The 16,434-nt window shown below is 48.2% G+C and overlaps 2 protein-coding genes across 4 annotated transcripts in view; one reads left to right on the forward strand and one right to left on the reverse strand.

The window, feature by feature from the left end:
- Nucleotides 1-2,759, forward strand: part of NUBP1 (NUBP iron-sulfur cluster assembly factor 1, cytosolic) — a 17,767-nt gene extending 15,008 nt beyond the window's left edge. Inside the window, exons 9-11 of the mRNA XM_033101621.1 lie at nt 143-245; nt 1,627-1,710; nt 2,468-2,759. Of these exons, the coding sequence (XP_032957512.1) occupies nt 143-245; nt 1,627-1,710; nt 2,468-2,526 (246 nt within the window). The 3' untranslated portion in view covers nt 2,527-2,759. The remainder of the gene's footprint in view (nt 1-142; nt 246-1,626; nt 1,711-2,467) is intronic.
- The window catches only part of TVP23A (trans-golgi network vesicle protein 23 homolog A), a 26,139-nt gene continuing 12,340 nt past the window's right edge, over nt 2,636-16,434 (reverse strand). For 2 of the 3 annotated variants that reach the window (XM_033101623.1, XM_033101622.1), the window contains exons 3-7: nt 6,446-6,590; nt 5,825-5,914; nt 5,508-5,636; nt 4,338-4,466; nt 2,636-2,879 (exon numbers count right to left, since the gene is read on the reverse strand). In XM_033101623.1, coding sequence (XP_032957514.1) covers nt 2,775-2,879; nt 4,338-4,466; nt 5,508-5,636; nt 5,825-5,914; nt 6,446-6,590 — 598 coding nt within the window. In that variant the 3' untranslated portion in view covers nt 2,636-2,774. Of the gene's footprint in view, nt 2,880-3,628; nt 3,689-4,337; nt 4,467-5,507; nt 5,637-5,824; nt 5,915-6,445; nt 6,591-16,434 lie in introns of all 3 variants that reach the window. The other variant, XM_033101624.1, reaches the window with a different exon arrangement.

Genomic DNA, 16,434 nt, shown 5'->3' on the forward strand with positions numbered 1-16,434 from the left:
TCTTGCTGATTTCATGCAAGCCCTTGTGATAGTGTTTCCCATTCAGAGTACCGTGGGTTTTTTAAGTTTCTTTAAAATGTGGTCCATCCTTATGATTCTAAAACAAAGTTATGATGCATCCCCCTTTTAATTTGCCTCACAGAAAGAATCTCAGATATTCCCGCCAACGACCGGGGGTGCAGAGGTCATGTGCCAGGATCTGAAGATCCCTCTACTCGGCAAAGTGCCTCTGGACCCACACATAGGTGGGTGAGTCTAAACACCCCGATTCTGTCGCCAAGTGGGGCCTCACGCCCCGCTCAGTCACCACCAGCATAACTCAAGACTGGGGCATTGGCTCCTGGGCCCACCATCCAGGAGCTCACCTTCCAGCTGAGAGAAGCAGTGAAACAGGTGGGCAGGTAGCCGAGGAAGCAGGCAGACCTCAGGGAGGACGGGTGGTTGGGGGTAGGAGAGATTGGTCAGGGAGATGCCAGGGGGCAGGGAGGGCGCTGGGAAAGGAGCAAAGGGACCCTTAGGAGACTGTTCTGGGACCTGTACTTCCCAGACCTGGTCCAGCTCCCGTGAACTTAGGGGCTTCCCTAGCTGCTTGCACCATGTCCCCATGGTAGCTGCACCCCTTCCATCCCCTTCTCACTCTGCGCTCCTTCCCTCGCTCAGGTTTCCCTGCCCCCCAGGGCAGTGCATTTGGGGAATCTAGGCAATGCCAGTTCCGCGGTTGGCCTCACCAGCATCCACCTCAGGTTGAGGAGCAGCTGTGGGTAGTGGAACCAGCAGTCCTGCTTGTCCAGCAGTGCTCAGCATCTGGGGAGGAGTGGTGGGGAAGCCGACCGCAGGGGCACCCTGGAGTGGGGTGGGCAGAGCCGACAGAGGAGGTGAGACCAACACCCACCCCCTGCCTCGTGCTCACCTGGGAGCTGAGGTGACATGTCCCACAAACAACCTGCATATCGTAAGAGGACCCTGGAGTGGACGGTCTTGGGAAAGACTAGCAGCGGATCGGTAGCAATGTGGAATGACCTTCAAGATGAAATTATACGTGGAAAAGCAATGGGCAGAACACGAGAATTGGACCCTCCCATTCATGTTGGGTTTTCCTCAGTATAGAGTATGTGTGTGCAGCCATGTGCCATAGTTACACACACACATTCTACAAAGACATCTGAAACACTGGTAGCCTCTTTTGGGCCCACTGTCATGCTATAACCTTTTGTATTCCATGCCTTTTCACCATATGCATTTATTAACTTTTTATTCAAAAGAACGCACTAATCTTTTAAAAGGCAGGTCCCTGGGCCCACCCAGGGGTTGCTGACTCTGTTTCCTGTGGGACCCTTGAGCCTGTATTTGCCATACACCACCCAGATGACTCGTAGGCACACACACTAAAGACCATTGGGCAGGGGAGGGTCAGAGCCATGTTGAAATGCTAGCCGAGGTCCCCGCTGGACGGAGAGGAGACAGGTGAGGTCCTTTGAGACCCCCAGTGTTCTTCCTGGCTTTGTTCTTCATTACGAGTGCAGTGGGCTCAAGATCTTAACGTCATAAGCACAGAAAGAGCCCCAAGTTCATGTTGCCACTGTGCTTTCTTCAGGGATTTAATTTTCTTTCATCTGTTTCTTTAAGGGAAGAGTTGTGATGAAGGCCGGTCCTTTCTGATTGACGCGCCAGACTCGCCAGCCACATTAGCCTACAGAAGTATAATTCAAAGTAAGTGTTTATGTGAGTCTTGTGAATTCAGATGGCTGTGGAGCCAGGAAGTAACATAAATGAGCTAAGCAGGCAGGGTGTGGGAAGATTTGATTCAAGATCATAAACGGTCACTGGCACGCAGCGTCGGCCGGGGACGGCAGAGGTCGTGGGGTCTGGATGACCTGGACTGTCGCCCTCAGCCCAGGAAGGCAGGCGTCTGGGAGAAATCTTCCAGTACGTCAGGGTTGTGAATTAAGTCATCGTGTAAAAGACACAGCGAAGGTGAATTTTATGGCATAGGAAATACAGCTCAATTAAACTGTAAATAGAAAATTGATTAAGGGGGACAAAAAAGGCCAGTGAACCAAACAAAACCCATGTGCAGGCCTGATTCTGCCAGCGGGCAGCCATCGGAGCCCTTGAATTTGCTGCAGAGGTGTCAGTAGTTTAAAAAGCGCTTGAGTCTTGCTTTGTGCCGGGCTCCTTTTGCCAGAGAAAACGGCATCAGCGTTAAGTGACACTGTTCCCAGGCTTCCTGATCTGCGACTGGACGAGTGAAAGGCCTCCAGCTGGTAGTTATGACCACGATGGGCAGTGGGCAATACTCCAGTCACTTCAAAGATGCGGGGCATCAACAGAAAGGGGTTTTTGGTGGCGAGTTAAGCCCCCTGGGGATTCCACCTCAGTCTAGAAGCGCCCCGGCCGGCATATGGCAGGGCTGTCTGAGGTACTGAGGAGCCGTCAGAGCTCCTATGCCTGCCATCTTGTTTTCCAGGAATCCAAGAGTTTTGTCGTCTCCATCAGCCAAAAGAAGAGAACCTCATTAGTCCCTGAAACATGGGGGAACATTATGGACGCAAGCAGCATGTCCAGTCAACCTGATCAGCTCGGGGACAGAGTGGGGGTCACAGGCAGAGAGGGACCAGACTGGTGTGGTGTGAACTCACTTTTTCAGAGACACTTTACTTTAATCGTCTTAATATTTGTACACTTTTCTTTAGAACATATGTAAAGGGCATTCTTTACAAATGTGCTGTTCTAAAAATAAAAACATCTCCTCAAACCTCTCCCTGAAGCCTGCTTCACTGAAAAACCAATGGCTTGTGGGTCATGGAATTCTTCTCTCCTGGAAGCTCATTTGAATAGAGAACCTCTGGCTGCAGCCCCTGCTGCCTCTGAAGATAAGCCTAAAAAGGAAACAAAGGGACGGTGTGTGGCTTCACTGCAAAACACACACTCACAGTCTTAACAGCATGGTCCACAGACTGAGAAAAATTAAAATAGTGATATTGCCTCCTGCTGGGGCTGTTCTGAGAGCAAGCATATGATGCAGCTGAGGGGAGTCAGAACACCCTTGAAAAGCCCTTAAATCACTCACGTAGACAGAATCGAGGGTCTGTGTCTATACCCTGTACAATCATACACACTATGTCCAGTAACTTACAGTGTCACACAAGACATTGTACCGTTTTTGTTTTGTTTTTAATTACATAAAAAGGAAAGACAGCTGTGAACTCTACAATTGTCCACATTGCTGTGAGATTTTCCCTGTGTGTGAGATGCACAGGAACTGAGACGGCTGAGGGAAGAGTAAATTCCTGTTTCCCATCTTACTCCAGACACATGAGTAGAATGATGGGCAAATCTCCTTGTTCTTTCCCTCCCATTCTCATTTCCCTTCCACCCCCTTCATACCTGCACATATGGTCGAATCTGCATATGTCCAGTGTGGGAAGGTGGGACCCCTCTAAAGGGCAATGAGGTCGCAAAGCCCCGGGGACGCCCAGTGCTCAGCCTGGTTCCTGCGTGGCTATGTGCCCGGCCACTCGGGGAAGCCCGCCCAGACCACAGGCACAGCTGAGCCCAGGGGGGCTGCCCTTCTCACAAGCCCCCGGCCCCGCACCGTCCAGAACCCTGCCGTGATCCCGACTCTCACCTAACACTTGTGGATCTCCAGCCCCTCGAGGCCAGGCTTCTGAAAGTCGCTTGGGCAGGCCTGCAAGGGGAAAGTCAGCCATGCCTTTTGGTTCCCACATGTGTGTGGTTTGATTCTGCTGATGCAAGGCCAGAGCAAACCCACAATGTTCCAAGAGCCTGGAGAGCTCGTTGCTCAATGTCTTGGTGTAAAGTAGCACTGTGCAAATTTAAGGTGGTTCAAACCATTTCAGGATGAGCCTGGTCAAATCTAAAAGATCTATTCTAGAAATATATGCGAGGTTAAAAAAGTTTTTATGGTTCTTAATTCTGTAGTCTTAAAAAAATCACTTAAAACCAACAATGGTAGGCACAAAAGAATAAATACTGTATGATTCCACTTATGTGAGGTCCCTAGAATTGTCAAATTCATAGGGACAGAAAGTAGGCAGGTGGCTGCCAGGGGCTGGGGGGACGGGGAACAGGAGTTACTGTTTGATGGGTGTAGAGTTTCAGTTTGGGAAGATGGGTGGTGGTAATGGTTGCACAACACGACTGTAAAAATGGGTAAAATGGCAAATTCTGTGTTGTGTATATTTTACCACAATTAAAGAAATTAACAGCGGCAGCCTGGCTGATACAGAAAACATCAAAGATTACAGATGACAACAGGTCTCCTTACTTGAATGTCTGGAAAGCAGGGGTCCAGGAGTTAGACTTCAGTAACTCACCGTCTGGAACACTGTCTGGGACAGGAAACTGGCTGTGACTTTGCTGATGTCACTCTCGCCTCCCATCTTACAAAGGATGTAGCCATACAGGTTAGCAGCTTGGAGAGAAATCCCGGCTATCACGAGAGCCTGCACTCAAAGCAAAGGGAGTTTTCTGAGAGCATATATTGAAATGTTCCTCCCAAACCACGTAGCAGTGGCTCTGGCCTCCACCTAGTAGTAACAGCGAACCTTTACTGAGCATTTACAAGTACTCACGGACACCTTTCAGTCATCAGCAACCCGAGAAGTCGGTGCCATCAGCACCCCATTTTACAGGGAGGGAACTGAAGCCCCCCCAGAGAAACTAAAGTAGCCCAAAGTCCCAGAGCTGATGCGGGGGTCAGAATGCAGACTTCGGAGCCCAGCTTTTACTTACACTGTCGCTGATACTGGCTGTGGATATTTTGTTTTCTCATTGAGTGAACCACCTAATGGCAACAAAATATGGTACCTCTGAAATGAAACTTCTGAACTCTTAAGGCTAGCTTATTCCTACTTAGGAAGGGTTCCCTGTCCAAGGTAGGATGTCATATGCCTTTTCTAAAACCTCCTCTCAGCAGCATTATTCATATGTGCCAAAAGGTGGAAACAACCAAATGTCCATCAGTGGATAGATGGGGATAAATAAAATGTGGTATATCCATACAGTGGAATATTACTCAGCCTTAAAAAGGAAAGAAGTACTGATACATGCTACAACACAGATGAACCTCGAAAATAATTTCAGCTAATTGAAAGAAGCCAGACACAAAATAACACACTGCAGGATCCCATTTTAATAGGAAATAGCCAGAAGAGGCAAACATATCGAAACAGAAAGATGAGTGGGTGCCAGGGGCTGGGGTAACGGGCAGGGAGGGACGTGGTGCTGGCTGAAGGGTACAGGGTGTCATTTTGGGGTGATGGAACTATCCTAAAATTGATTGTGGGGATGGTTGCATAACTGCGTATACTAGAAGCCATTGAATTGTATGCATTAAATGGGCGAATTGCATGGTGTGCGAATTAATTCAATAAAGCTGTTTGCAGTCCATCTTTCAATCATTAATGAATAACGAAAACCTACTCCTGCAACCCCTGGATCTGTACGGATGTCAAAGCAACGTCAGACTCAAGGAGTTGCCTTACCAGCCACTTTAGCTTCAAGGAGAACAAGGTGCTGAAGAAGAACACGGTCCAAATCATGGGGCAGATAATGAGGCCAAGCCAGAATATTCGGGCCTCAGCCTCTGTGGCAGCTGTACCACTCGGAGAGACCTGTGTGGGAAGGGATTCAGGCTGTCATTTTCATTGATCTTGCGCGTGCTTCTGTTACTTGCTGGAGCACCAACGGCCGTAGGCTCCGTCCAGGGCATGCATCACATCCATCCAAAGCCCAGAAGGAAACTACAGAAACATCCCACAGCCATTTTTTCTGTTCTGGTTTGACTGGTAATAGAGAATACCTTTCTGGCTTCAAAAATCCAGTGGCTTTTCCCATCTTCATCTATCTGGTTCCACCAGCGGAGGCCTACCATGAGCCTTCCAGTTACGTTCTGCGGAAAAGGGACAGAATGACAATAAGCGTGCCACAGGTAAAAAGGGTCCTCTCCCTTTTATTGGTGAATCAAGTGAAAGTCACCAATTCAGGTTAAACTTCTACTGGGAGCAGAGAAGGCAAGGATTGAACTGGGGGGGTTTCTCAAATCAGTTTTCGAGGCTTCTAAATTTTAACTATGCTCACTTCAAAAAGTGAAGACTCCCAAACTGTATATATTCATATATAGAATATTTAAATATTTACATAGTGTTAAAAATCCAAACCCATGTGGAGTTGTCCACCTCATATAGTACATATTTGCAGCTGTGATAATTGGTAGACCCAGAAGCCATTTATTTATTCACACTAAACAATGTGTTTTTTCCCTTTAATTTTAAGTGACTGTGGCTCAGTATTAAGTATGTATTAGCAGTTTCAACCAAAGTATCTCTTGGCCCAAATCAGCTACCTGCATAGGGACAGTCACCACCTGGAAGCACAGCCCAGGTGTCTCGGGAGCAGTAGTGTCACAGGTGAGGGGCCTTACCTTCACAGACCAGAAGTCAAAGGACAGAAGGAGAAGCACGGTGACAAAACAGCCCACAAAGCTTCTGCTGAACCAGTCACAGCACACATAGGTGACGATGGCACTCACTCGGAAGAACAGGTGGAAAAAGGTGGCCAAGGGGTGCCTAGGGGAGAACCGGAAAGGCCCAAAGGGCCTTGGCTGAGTTCCCTCCCTGGTTTCTGACTTTCCATGTTCTGCCCAGTGCATTTCAGGCCAAACGCAATCAGGCTACAGCTCCAAGAATACTAAATTAGCCCACAACAGTCATTGCTACACTAGCCTTTTGTTTTCTCCCTTTCGAAGAATCCCGTACTTTCCCCTCATTGGATTCCAAATATCACTTGCCCTCTTTGAAACTGGGTCACCTTTGAAGAGCAGCGTGACAGTGATCACTGCTTTCCCAACTACCAGCGCTAATGACCAGTTCCCTAAAGATAACGGTCAGGTTATTCCCCAGTAACAGAGCAGCGAGGCCACGTGCAGCCCGTGGGTGCTGTCCCGTCATCAGGGAACGTGTGCTCCTGGATGGAGGGAGAGGAGCCTGATGGGCGAGGGACAGGTCTAACGCGTAGTTGCTCATAACGAGTGGCAGTGCAATGATGAAATTTAACCCTGGGGAAGATGGCTTTTCATTGTCCTAAGGCACAAAAGAAGAGACAGAACCAAGGGGGAATGTGGTCATCCTGCATCAGGTAGGTGACAGATGTGGGTGACGGGCCAGGTAGAAGATACTCGTGGCTTTCAATTTCTTGGGTATCCACTTTTGATAGAGCAGACAGAGAAAAACACTCAGGCACAATCATGAAGCACCAGTGCAAGCCCGATGACGATGGCAGTTAAAACACCAACCCAGTGCCAAGGAAGAGGAGGGAGCGGCAGGCCTCCCTTCCAGAGCGATGACTGTACTTTGCAAACCTCCCGTAGTGCTGCCAGGTACATACAGTATTTTCACAGGAAGCCAGAAGTCCAGACTTGCAATGGGAAATTGGATTTTTAAATGATGGTGACTAATGATGTTAATAAAATATCATTATTTTATTTTTTTCTTTGTTTTCTCCCGGCCCACAAGTCACCAGCTTGCAGCATCTGGGATGTTGAAGAGGCAGTCAGCAGACCTGCAGGGGGATGAGCCTGCTGGATTTTCCCAAAGAGTGGGGTCAGAATAAGCAAACTAGGGGCTCCTATAGAATTGTGCAGTTTCGGACTCCCAAGGGAACGTGAATTTAGAGTGATTTCTGCATGTACCCTAATATCCCACAGGAAGAAGGGGACATGCCCAAACACCAGCAATTCTCCAGAACATTTCTGATCTGTGCTTTCCAGAAACTGAGCTCTCCCAGCAGCCTGGATGAAAAGCCAGCTTGGGGACGACCCGGCACGTAAAAAGGAGACGTGATCACATAGAACTTCCACATCTGGAATGTTCCGGAAGATCAGACCCTTGGGAGTCTATTATACCTTTTTTGCCTTAAATCTTATTGATGATTTTCAACAAACTGTTTTCATACAATTTTGCCCCTTTATGCTGAAGATAAATGAATCCATAACTGAAAGTCTTTGAGGGCAAAAACCATGTTTTAGACAATTTTATATCCTCAACAGTGCCTGGAATTTAAGATACTCAGCAAATATTTGTTGTATCAAAACTTATCATCAAGTTTGGTAAGGATCACTGGGACATCTATTTTTCTTTTTGTAGAACAATATATTAATAGATTTTAAAAAATAGACTCAAGTGTGCCGTGATCCAGGGTAAAAACTGGAAGTCAATGCATTCGAATAAATCTCCTGCCCACCACTTTTTTTTCTTTTTTCAGCTGTGGTTTCCTGAAAGAAAATGCAGAAAAATTTCCAATTGTTGGAAGTTCTGCTTAGTTGATCCCAGTTACCTGTTTGTTTAACTTGTAACGGAAGGTATTATTATTATTATTATTCAAACAAAGCCCAAAGCAAGTAGAAAGGATGCCTGTTGTATTTCAAACATTGCTTTAATCCTGTTTTATGTAGGTCGCTCTCTGAGCAATCCTCCAAACCTATTCAGTCCCTCTCTGGAGTTTGCCCAGCCTTTGCCCCAAGCTGACACTAATGTAGTTTCAGACTAGTTTTCTAGGTTTTTGAGTTTTGAAGGTTATGACTTAAGCCTATACACTCTTTACTGCCATGGGGTCCTCTGTCCTCACAGCGTTCTCTCCTGCCATCTCTGCAGCCGCAGGGCACACACACCGACAGTCCCCTCCACCTCTCAATGCCACTGGCTCCTCACTTCACCCTCCCAGGCCCCCACTTGGTCGCCCCTTGAGAGGTGAGCAGTACAGAGGTGCGTGCTGCCAGGGTTCCAATCCTGGCTCCAACCCCGGAATAGCTCCGTGGCCTTCCCTAAACTACATCACCTCTGGATGCCTCAGTCTCCGTTTCTGTGCAATGGGAATGCCAATGGTAGCCACGTCCTAGAATATTTTAAAAAATCAAGTGACGGCGGCACATGTGAAGTGGTTGAAACACACAGACCATGTTCAGTAATTGTGAGCTGCTATTATTAATTATCTCAGCCCCCAGAGTCATTCGAAACTGTTCCGCCTCCCAGAGGGGGCCAAACTGGAAAATCCCCTTCTGACCACAACTTTCTCTCTCTTGCTCACTGGGCTGGGGCAGACTTTTCACCTCAGGGATGCCTCAGGACTCCAGATCTCTCCATCTTCCCTCAGCCCCTCTGCTTTCACTGAAGAACCTCCTTCATTCCTCATATCGAACACAGAGCATTTTGCTTTCGGTAACCAACCGGCTCTCTCCACCCCGACAGGCAGAAGCCTGTAATCTCCAGGAGAGGAGGAAAGAATGACACGTGGTGAAAGGGGGAAATGAGACTATTTAATCAAAGTATTGTCAAGGTGGAGAGAGTCCCGATAGGCTTCTGTTTAAGTTTAAATCCATTTTCACAGTTCTGGGTGCAGGGCACCAATTGTCTTTCTCCTTGGAGGGAAACACAGAAGCTTCTCAACCTGGAATGTGAATGAAAGCCACACGAGGAGGACTTAAAATGTGCACAGGCTACTCTTGTGCCAAGACGTGGCTTCAGACGCGGCTTCAGATTTGGAGTGGGGCTTGGATGTGAATTTCACAAAGGAAAAGCACTGCTCTGTACTGGATTCACAAACTCTGGCCCAAGGGTCACATCTGGCCCCATTTCCTGCTTCTGTAAATAAAGTTTTATTGGAACACAGCCAAGCTCACTCATTCGCTGGTCTGCAAAGCTGAAAATATTTATCCAGAAAGTGTGCCAACCCCTGCTCCAGACCAGCAAGAACAATTTGGGGATGAAATCAGGCTCCACTCAAAACAAACCGAAATGAACAAACTGCCACTAAAGGCTCCTTCCCCCCTAAAAAGTCTCCTGTCCAAAGCTTTACGGTGGGAGCTGCCTGCCCGGTAGAACTAGTGGGTTATGCTGGAAGTCAGAGGAGCGTTATCTCGGGATGGCTGACGTGGCAATAATGGGTAAGATGCACAAGGACCCTCGTGGGTGCTGGACATGCTCCGTATCTTAACCTCACGTGTCCACACGTATGACAGTTCATCAAACTGTACACTTAAGCTGAGTGCTCTTGACTATATGTACACTACACTTCGATAAAAAAAATTCTGATGGAAGCCACGGACCAAAGAAAAGTCTCTGCAAGTCACCCTAAAACTTCTACATGTGATACAATCCAGCAATTGCATTCCTCAGTATTTACCCAAATCAGTTGAAAACGTTATGTCCACACACAGATATTTACAGCACCCTTTATTCATAACTGTCCAACTTTGGAAGCAACTAAAATGTCACATCTTCAGTAGGTGAATGGATAAGCTGTGTTCCATCTACCCAATGGAATATTATTCAGCACTAAAAGAAATGAGCCATCAAGCCATGAGACAACACGGAGGAACCTTAAATGCATATGACTACGTGAAAGAAGCCGATCTGAGAAGGCTTCTTACGGCATCATTCCAACTATATCAACATTCTAGGAAAAACTAAACTATGGAGATAGTAAAAAGGTCAGTGGCTGCCAGGGGGTGGGGGAAGGGAGGATGAATGGGTGGGGCATGGGATTATCAGGGCACTGAAACTAGTCCGCATGAGAATTATAATGGTGGCCACATGTCATTATTCGTTTGTCAAAACCTGCAGAATGTCCAAAACCAAGAGTGAACCCTGATGCAAACTGTGGACTTTAGTTGATAATAATGTGTTGGTTCATCTGTTGTGACAAATTATGAGTTACACAAGATGTTAGTGAGCCGGGGAAATTGGGAGTAGGGTGGGGCTTATGGGAACTCTACCTTTTGCTCAGTTTTCCTGTAAACCTAAAGCCACTCAAAAAGTGGACACAGGTTGGGGTGGAGGTGGGGGTGCTCTGTCTAGACAGAGTACATAGAGTGAAATCGGGGAGGACAATGTCCCACAGGCACACACACCGCCTTCACCACAAGCTTTTAAGGCAGGTTTGATTGTGGCGGGAGGTTGATTTAATCATAAATTCAGCAGTAATCTAACATTGTCTTTAAAACTTGCCCTTTATTTGTTTAAGTTACTTTGAAAACTGTACTATGGTTTTTTAAGACTGTCTTCAGCTTGAATTCTTCACCACCCTACTTTAACGTCTCCATCATCTTTCAGACACCCTGAAAAGCTTTCTGTTTTTCCCTGTGGCAAAGGTCTAAAGAACGTGTCTTCCCTCCTTGGTTTACTTTACCACTAAAACAAAAAAGCATCTGCTAAGAATATCTACAGTTTGCTTCAAAGTAATGTGGGGGCAGGAAGAGGATGGGTAGAGATGACACAGGCTGGTCACGTGTCATCACAACTGAAGCTGGGCAACCGGAACTCCGGCGCATTGTTCTCTGTGTTTTTATGAAAATATGAATTCAAAAGTAGAAAAATAAAGAAATCATTAGAGGAAGTCTCAAGTTTGCATTGAGGCAAAAGACGCCTTTCAGAATAAACCAAGCTCACGGGTTGATATTCTTGGGGTCCATCTGTGGTCAAAAAAAAAGAAAAAATTCTGACCTAAAAATCCCCAATTGAGTAATTGGTCATTACAGTTGGATACATGGAAAATTCCAGAAACCAGGTTCTTTCTTCTGGACTTACCAGTCCCTCTGCAAAAAAGGGCCACCACTACATGGCATACAAATGCCCACGTGGCCCCCACCCCGGCCCCTACCTAGACAGTGGGTACAGTGAAACCCAGAGAGCTGAGGTTCACATTTGCTCCCCATCCTTGCTGCATACATGACGCTGGACAAGCTATTAAACTACTCAGAGCCTTGGCTTACTCATCTGTAAAATGGGAGCACACTGACCTCAGATGTCTGAGGCTTCCAGGAAATAAAATACCTACAATGCTAGGCCAGCAAGAGTTTTGAGAACAGGAGAAAGTGAGAAAAAGCCCTGACTAGTGACGCTCTTGTTGAATGTCCTCTGTCAGACATGGTTTGCTCCATTGTCATGAGTAGGGTGCTACTATTTATTCCTTCAGCCCTGACACCCACTTAGAGTCAGGTGGCATTTCTGCTAACAGCTTCTGCTAAAACCACGTGCCACTATAAAGATGTGGGAGGAAGTGGACCCCCACTGTGAAGGGGAGACAGCCTGGGCAACACCTGTGCCCCTCAGCCTCTTTTCCACCCACCAGCTTCCCAGGTGCCCTGGAGCTTGTTAGGAATGCAGGATCAGTGGTCCCACCCCAGAACTCCTGAGCCCAAATCCGCATTTTAACAAGACCCTAAGTGATTCCTATGCTTACTACAATTGAGAAGTTCCCCCTGTGTTCTATTTTCAAGATAAACTCAGTTCCAGGAACAAAGCAGAAAGGGACCAAAGGAACCCACACATAAGAAAGCAGAGACCCTAACAGAACAGACTTCCCTCTGGTCACCACAGTTTTCCCTCGTTTCTGTTCTTTTTTTTAAAGAGACATTCCGACTTTAGAGGCTGGACACGCTCAGCCTGTCAAATGAAAGTGAACCCCCAGGGACAAGTCAGTGGACCCCTGGCTGCACAGCCTAACTTACGTCCTGTGCGGGGTCCTCACCTCTCTCCCTGGGGCACAGCTACAGACCACGTCCTCCTGCTGCTGCCATCATGGACCAGGTTCCTTAGCTTAAGACCCAGAATTTTCAAAAGAAATGGGAGCCCCAAAGAGCTGAAAGCAGGACTCAAACAAAAACTTGTACATACATGTTCATAGCACCACTCGCAATCACCAAAAGGTGGAAGCGGCCCAAGTGTCCATCAACAGATGAGTGGATGAATCAAATGTGGCCTATCTGTACCATGGAACAGTATTCAGTCACAAAAAGGAACGAAGCTCTGATACCTGCGACAACGTGGATGAACCTTGAGAACATTAAGCTAAGCGAAAGGAGCCAGGTACGAAAGCACAGGTAGTACACGGCTCCACTTATAGGAGGTGCCTAGAATAGGCAAATTTATAGAGACAGAAAGTGGGATAGAGGCCAGCAGGGGCTGGGGGGGGCCGGGAGTTATGGCTTAATGTGCACAGGGTTTCAGTTTGGGATGATCATAAAAGTTCAGGACATGGATGGTGGTGATGGTTACGCAAAAATGTGAACGTACTAATGCCGCTGAGCTGTACCCTTGGAAATGGTTAGAATGGTAAATGTTAGTATATGTTACGCGTATTTCACCACTTTTTTTTTTTAAAGGATGATAATTTTTTTTTTAAAGGATGATAATTTTTTTTTAATAAATTTTATTGGAGAACAATGTGTTTCTCCAGGGCCCATCAGCTCCAAGTCAATGTCCTTCAATCTAGTTATGGAGGGCACAGCTCAGCTCCAAGTCCAGTTGCCGTTTTGAATCTTTCGTTGCAGGGGACGCAGCCCACTGTCCCATGTGGTAATTGAACCGGCAACCTTGTTGTTGAGAGCTCGGTGCTCTAACCAACTGAGCCATCCGGCTGCCCCAGAAACATATTTTTTTTGTCGTAGAGCTCTACACAAAGTGTTCATAGTTGATTTAGTTCTCATTACTACATGGGGTGTTAGGCTTCTACTGAGCCAGGACATTCACACCCCCTCCAGGATAAAACGTGAGGTGCCCCACTGGTTACACAAGTAGCAAGTGACGATCCAGCACCTGCAGCTTTCGGTGAATTCAGTAGTGGGCCTCTTCGTCTTGCCTCTCTGCTGTGCAGGGAGTCCTTTGTGGACTCCAGGGAGTCCTGTCTGCTGTGCAGGGAGTTATTGTTGTTCGATTAGTTGTAAATTCCAGGGGAGCTTTACAGAGGCTCACCTCACGCCGCCACTTTGATGACGTCCTCCACAATTTTTAAAATACAGGAGGAAAAAAGGAATGAATACATGCTACAACCTGAGTGAACCTTGAAACTATTCTGCTAAGTGAAAGAAGCCAGACACAAAAGGTCACGTATTGTATGATTCCATTCATATGAAATGTCCAGAACAAGCAAATCCATAGGGACAGAAAGCAGTTTTGTGATTGCCAGGGGCTGGCAAAAGGGAGTGGGAGGAGAATGGAAACTGACTGCTTAATGGCTTTTGGTTTCCTTTTGGGAAGATGAAAATGTTCTGGAACTGAATGGTGGTGATGGTTACACAACATTGTGACTGTATTAAATGCCACTGAACTGCTTACTTTAAAATGGTCAAATTTACATTATGTGTATTTTACCACAGTTTAAAATAGATAAAAGAAACGGAGGAAGGAGAGATGCTGCCTTCACTGGCCCTCCTTTAGAAAGAAGGCAGCAGAGCCAGGCGTGTGTGTGTGTGTGTTTGTGTGTGTGTGTGTGTGGACAGAGCCCCAAAAAGCTGTTTCCAGGCTCTCGGCCTCACATAGAAAGGTGCTGGCTCAGGTAGTAAATGGCCATCGACTGTGATCAAATGGCCATCAGCTGTGGCTAGTTGGCCATCAGCTGTAACCAGTGAGCCATTGGGCACTAATATAACTGCCGTGGCTACGCTAGCAGGAAATGGGGGCTAGCAAGAAGGTGGTGGCTGAGCCTGCAAACGGCACCGTGAGGGTTGAGAATTGTGTTGCTCCTGGTTCCTGTGTCTCCAACCCAGCCGCCAGTGAGAGTATAGTGGTGTGACTCCCCTACCTATGGCTCCGTGGGTGTTCCTTTTTGGCCTAGCCATATCCTGCGTTCTTGTGTGGGGAGCGGGACCAGAGACCCTGCCTGACACCCCGCATGACACTTGGCGTAGTCGGCAGGATGCCCCGCCTGGATCCCCTGCACTACACATGGCGCAGCGAGCAGGGTCCCCTGCACTACACATGGCGCAGCGAGCAGGGTATGGTGCCGGCCAAAGCCCTCCGAAGGGCAGTGGAGCAGTTTGTACGTATGAACATTCAGTCTCAGGAAGACAAGGAGGAGCAGCTGCCTGAGAGCTGGAGCCCCGTGGAGGGGTGGGAAGATGTGGACAGTTCCCCAACCAGCAGAGGCCGGAGAAAGCGAAGGTCCTTGCGGCCCTGTGAGCTGGGAGGTTCTTGCTGAGACAGCCGGGATGCAGGACTTGTAGTCCCAGGAGGAAACACTGGCTGAGTCCTCCTTGGGAGCTGAGGGTGAGGTCAAGGTCATCCCTCACCCCCAGGACAGCCCTGGAAAATGACTATGGACTATGGGGAATTGCCTTCCATCCCTAATTTAATGGACAGCTTGACTATTTGTTTGGGAACATACCATCATGTAATGGAACTGGCGGATATTTGCTTTTGTGTCTTGACCGGCCGCCATCGAGAATATGTAAGCACCTTGACTGTGAGCCGCTGTTGTTCCAGCACGGTACCCTGAGAGGCCCAGAGAGAGTGGCAGTGCCCTGAGAGCCCTGGCTGTGTCCAGGAAGTCTGGCTGTGTCCAGAGAGAGTGGCAGTGCCCTGAGAGCCCGGGCTGAGTCCAGGAGGTCTGGCTGTGTCCAGAGAGAGTGGCAGTGCCCTGAGAGGCCCTCGTGTGCCCGGGGAGACTAGTGGTACCCTAAGAAGTCCAGGAAGTCTGGCTGTGCCCAGAAGTACTGGTGGTGCCCAGAGAAACCCTGGCTGTGCCCGGGGAGACTAGTGGTACCCTAAGAAGTCCAGGAAGTCTGGCTGTGCCCAGAAGTACTGGTGGTGCCCTGAGAAACCCTGGCTGTGCCCGGGGAGACTAGTGGTACCCTAAGAAGTCCAGGAAGTCTGGCTGTGCCCAGAAGTACTGGTGGTGACCTGAGAAACCCTGGCTGTGCCCGGGGAGCTTGGCTGTGTCCAGGAAATAGCATTCACCTCCAGGCTCCTCGCACAGGGCCCCTCGCGGAAGACGCTTGTTGCGTAGATTGTGAGGCGAGACCCTGTAGGGGTGGAGTGTGGGGACAGAGCCCCAAAAAGCAGTTTCCAGGCTCTCGGCCTCACATAGAAAGGTGCTGGCTCAGGTAGTAAATGGCCATCAACTGTGATCAAATGGCCAGCAGCTGTGGCTAGTTGGCCGTCAGCTGTAACCAGTGAGCCATTGGCCACGAATATAACTGCTGTGGCTAGGCTAGTAGCAAAAAAGGAAAAATGGGGGCTAGCAAGAAGATGGTGGCTGAGTCTGCAAGCGGCACAGTGAGGGTTGAGAATTGTGTGGCTCCTGGTTCCTGTGTCTCCAACCAAGCCGCCAGTGAGAGTGTAGTGGTGTGACTCCCCTACCTATGGCTCCGTGGGTGTTCCTTTTTGGCCTCGCCATGTCCTGCGTTCTTGTGTGGGGAGCGGGACCAGAGACCCTGCCTGACACCCCGCATGACAGTGTGTGTGTGTGTGTGTGTGTGTGTGTGTCGGTGAATAGAGGGTCCAAGCTACAAGTTCAGACATTAAAATTGTCAGTTGCCCAGATTCAAACCCCGTGTCCGGCACTGAGGACCTGTGTTATTTTGGGCAAGTGACTTAACCTCACTGTGTGTGTGTCCCAGTTTCCAAATCTGTAAAATGG

This window comes from Rhinolophus ferrumequinum, assembly GCF_004115265.2.
Source record: "Rhinolophus ferrumequinum isolate MPI-CBG mRhiFer1 chromosome 15 unlocalized genomic scaffold, mRhiFer1_v1.p scaffold_54_arrow_ctg1_1, whole genome shotgun sequence".
NCBI lineage: Eukaryota > Metazoa > Chordata > Mammalia > Chiroptera > Rhinolophidae > Rhinolophus > Rhinolophus ferrumequinum.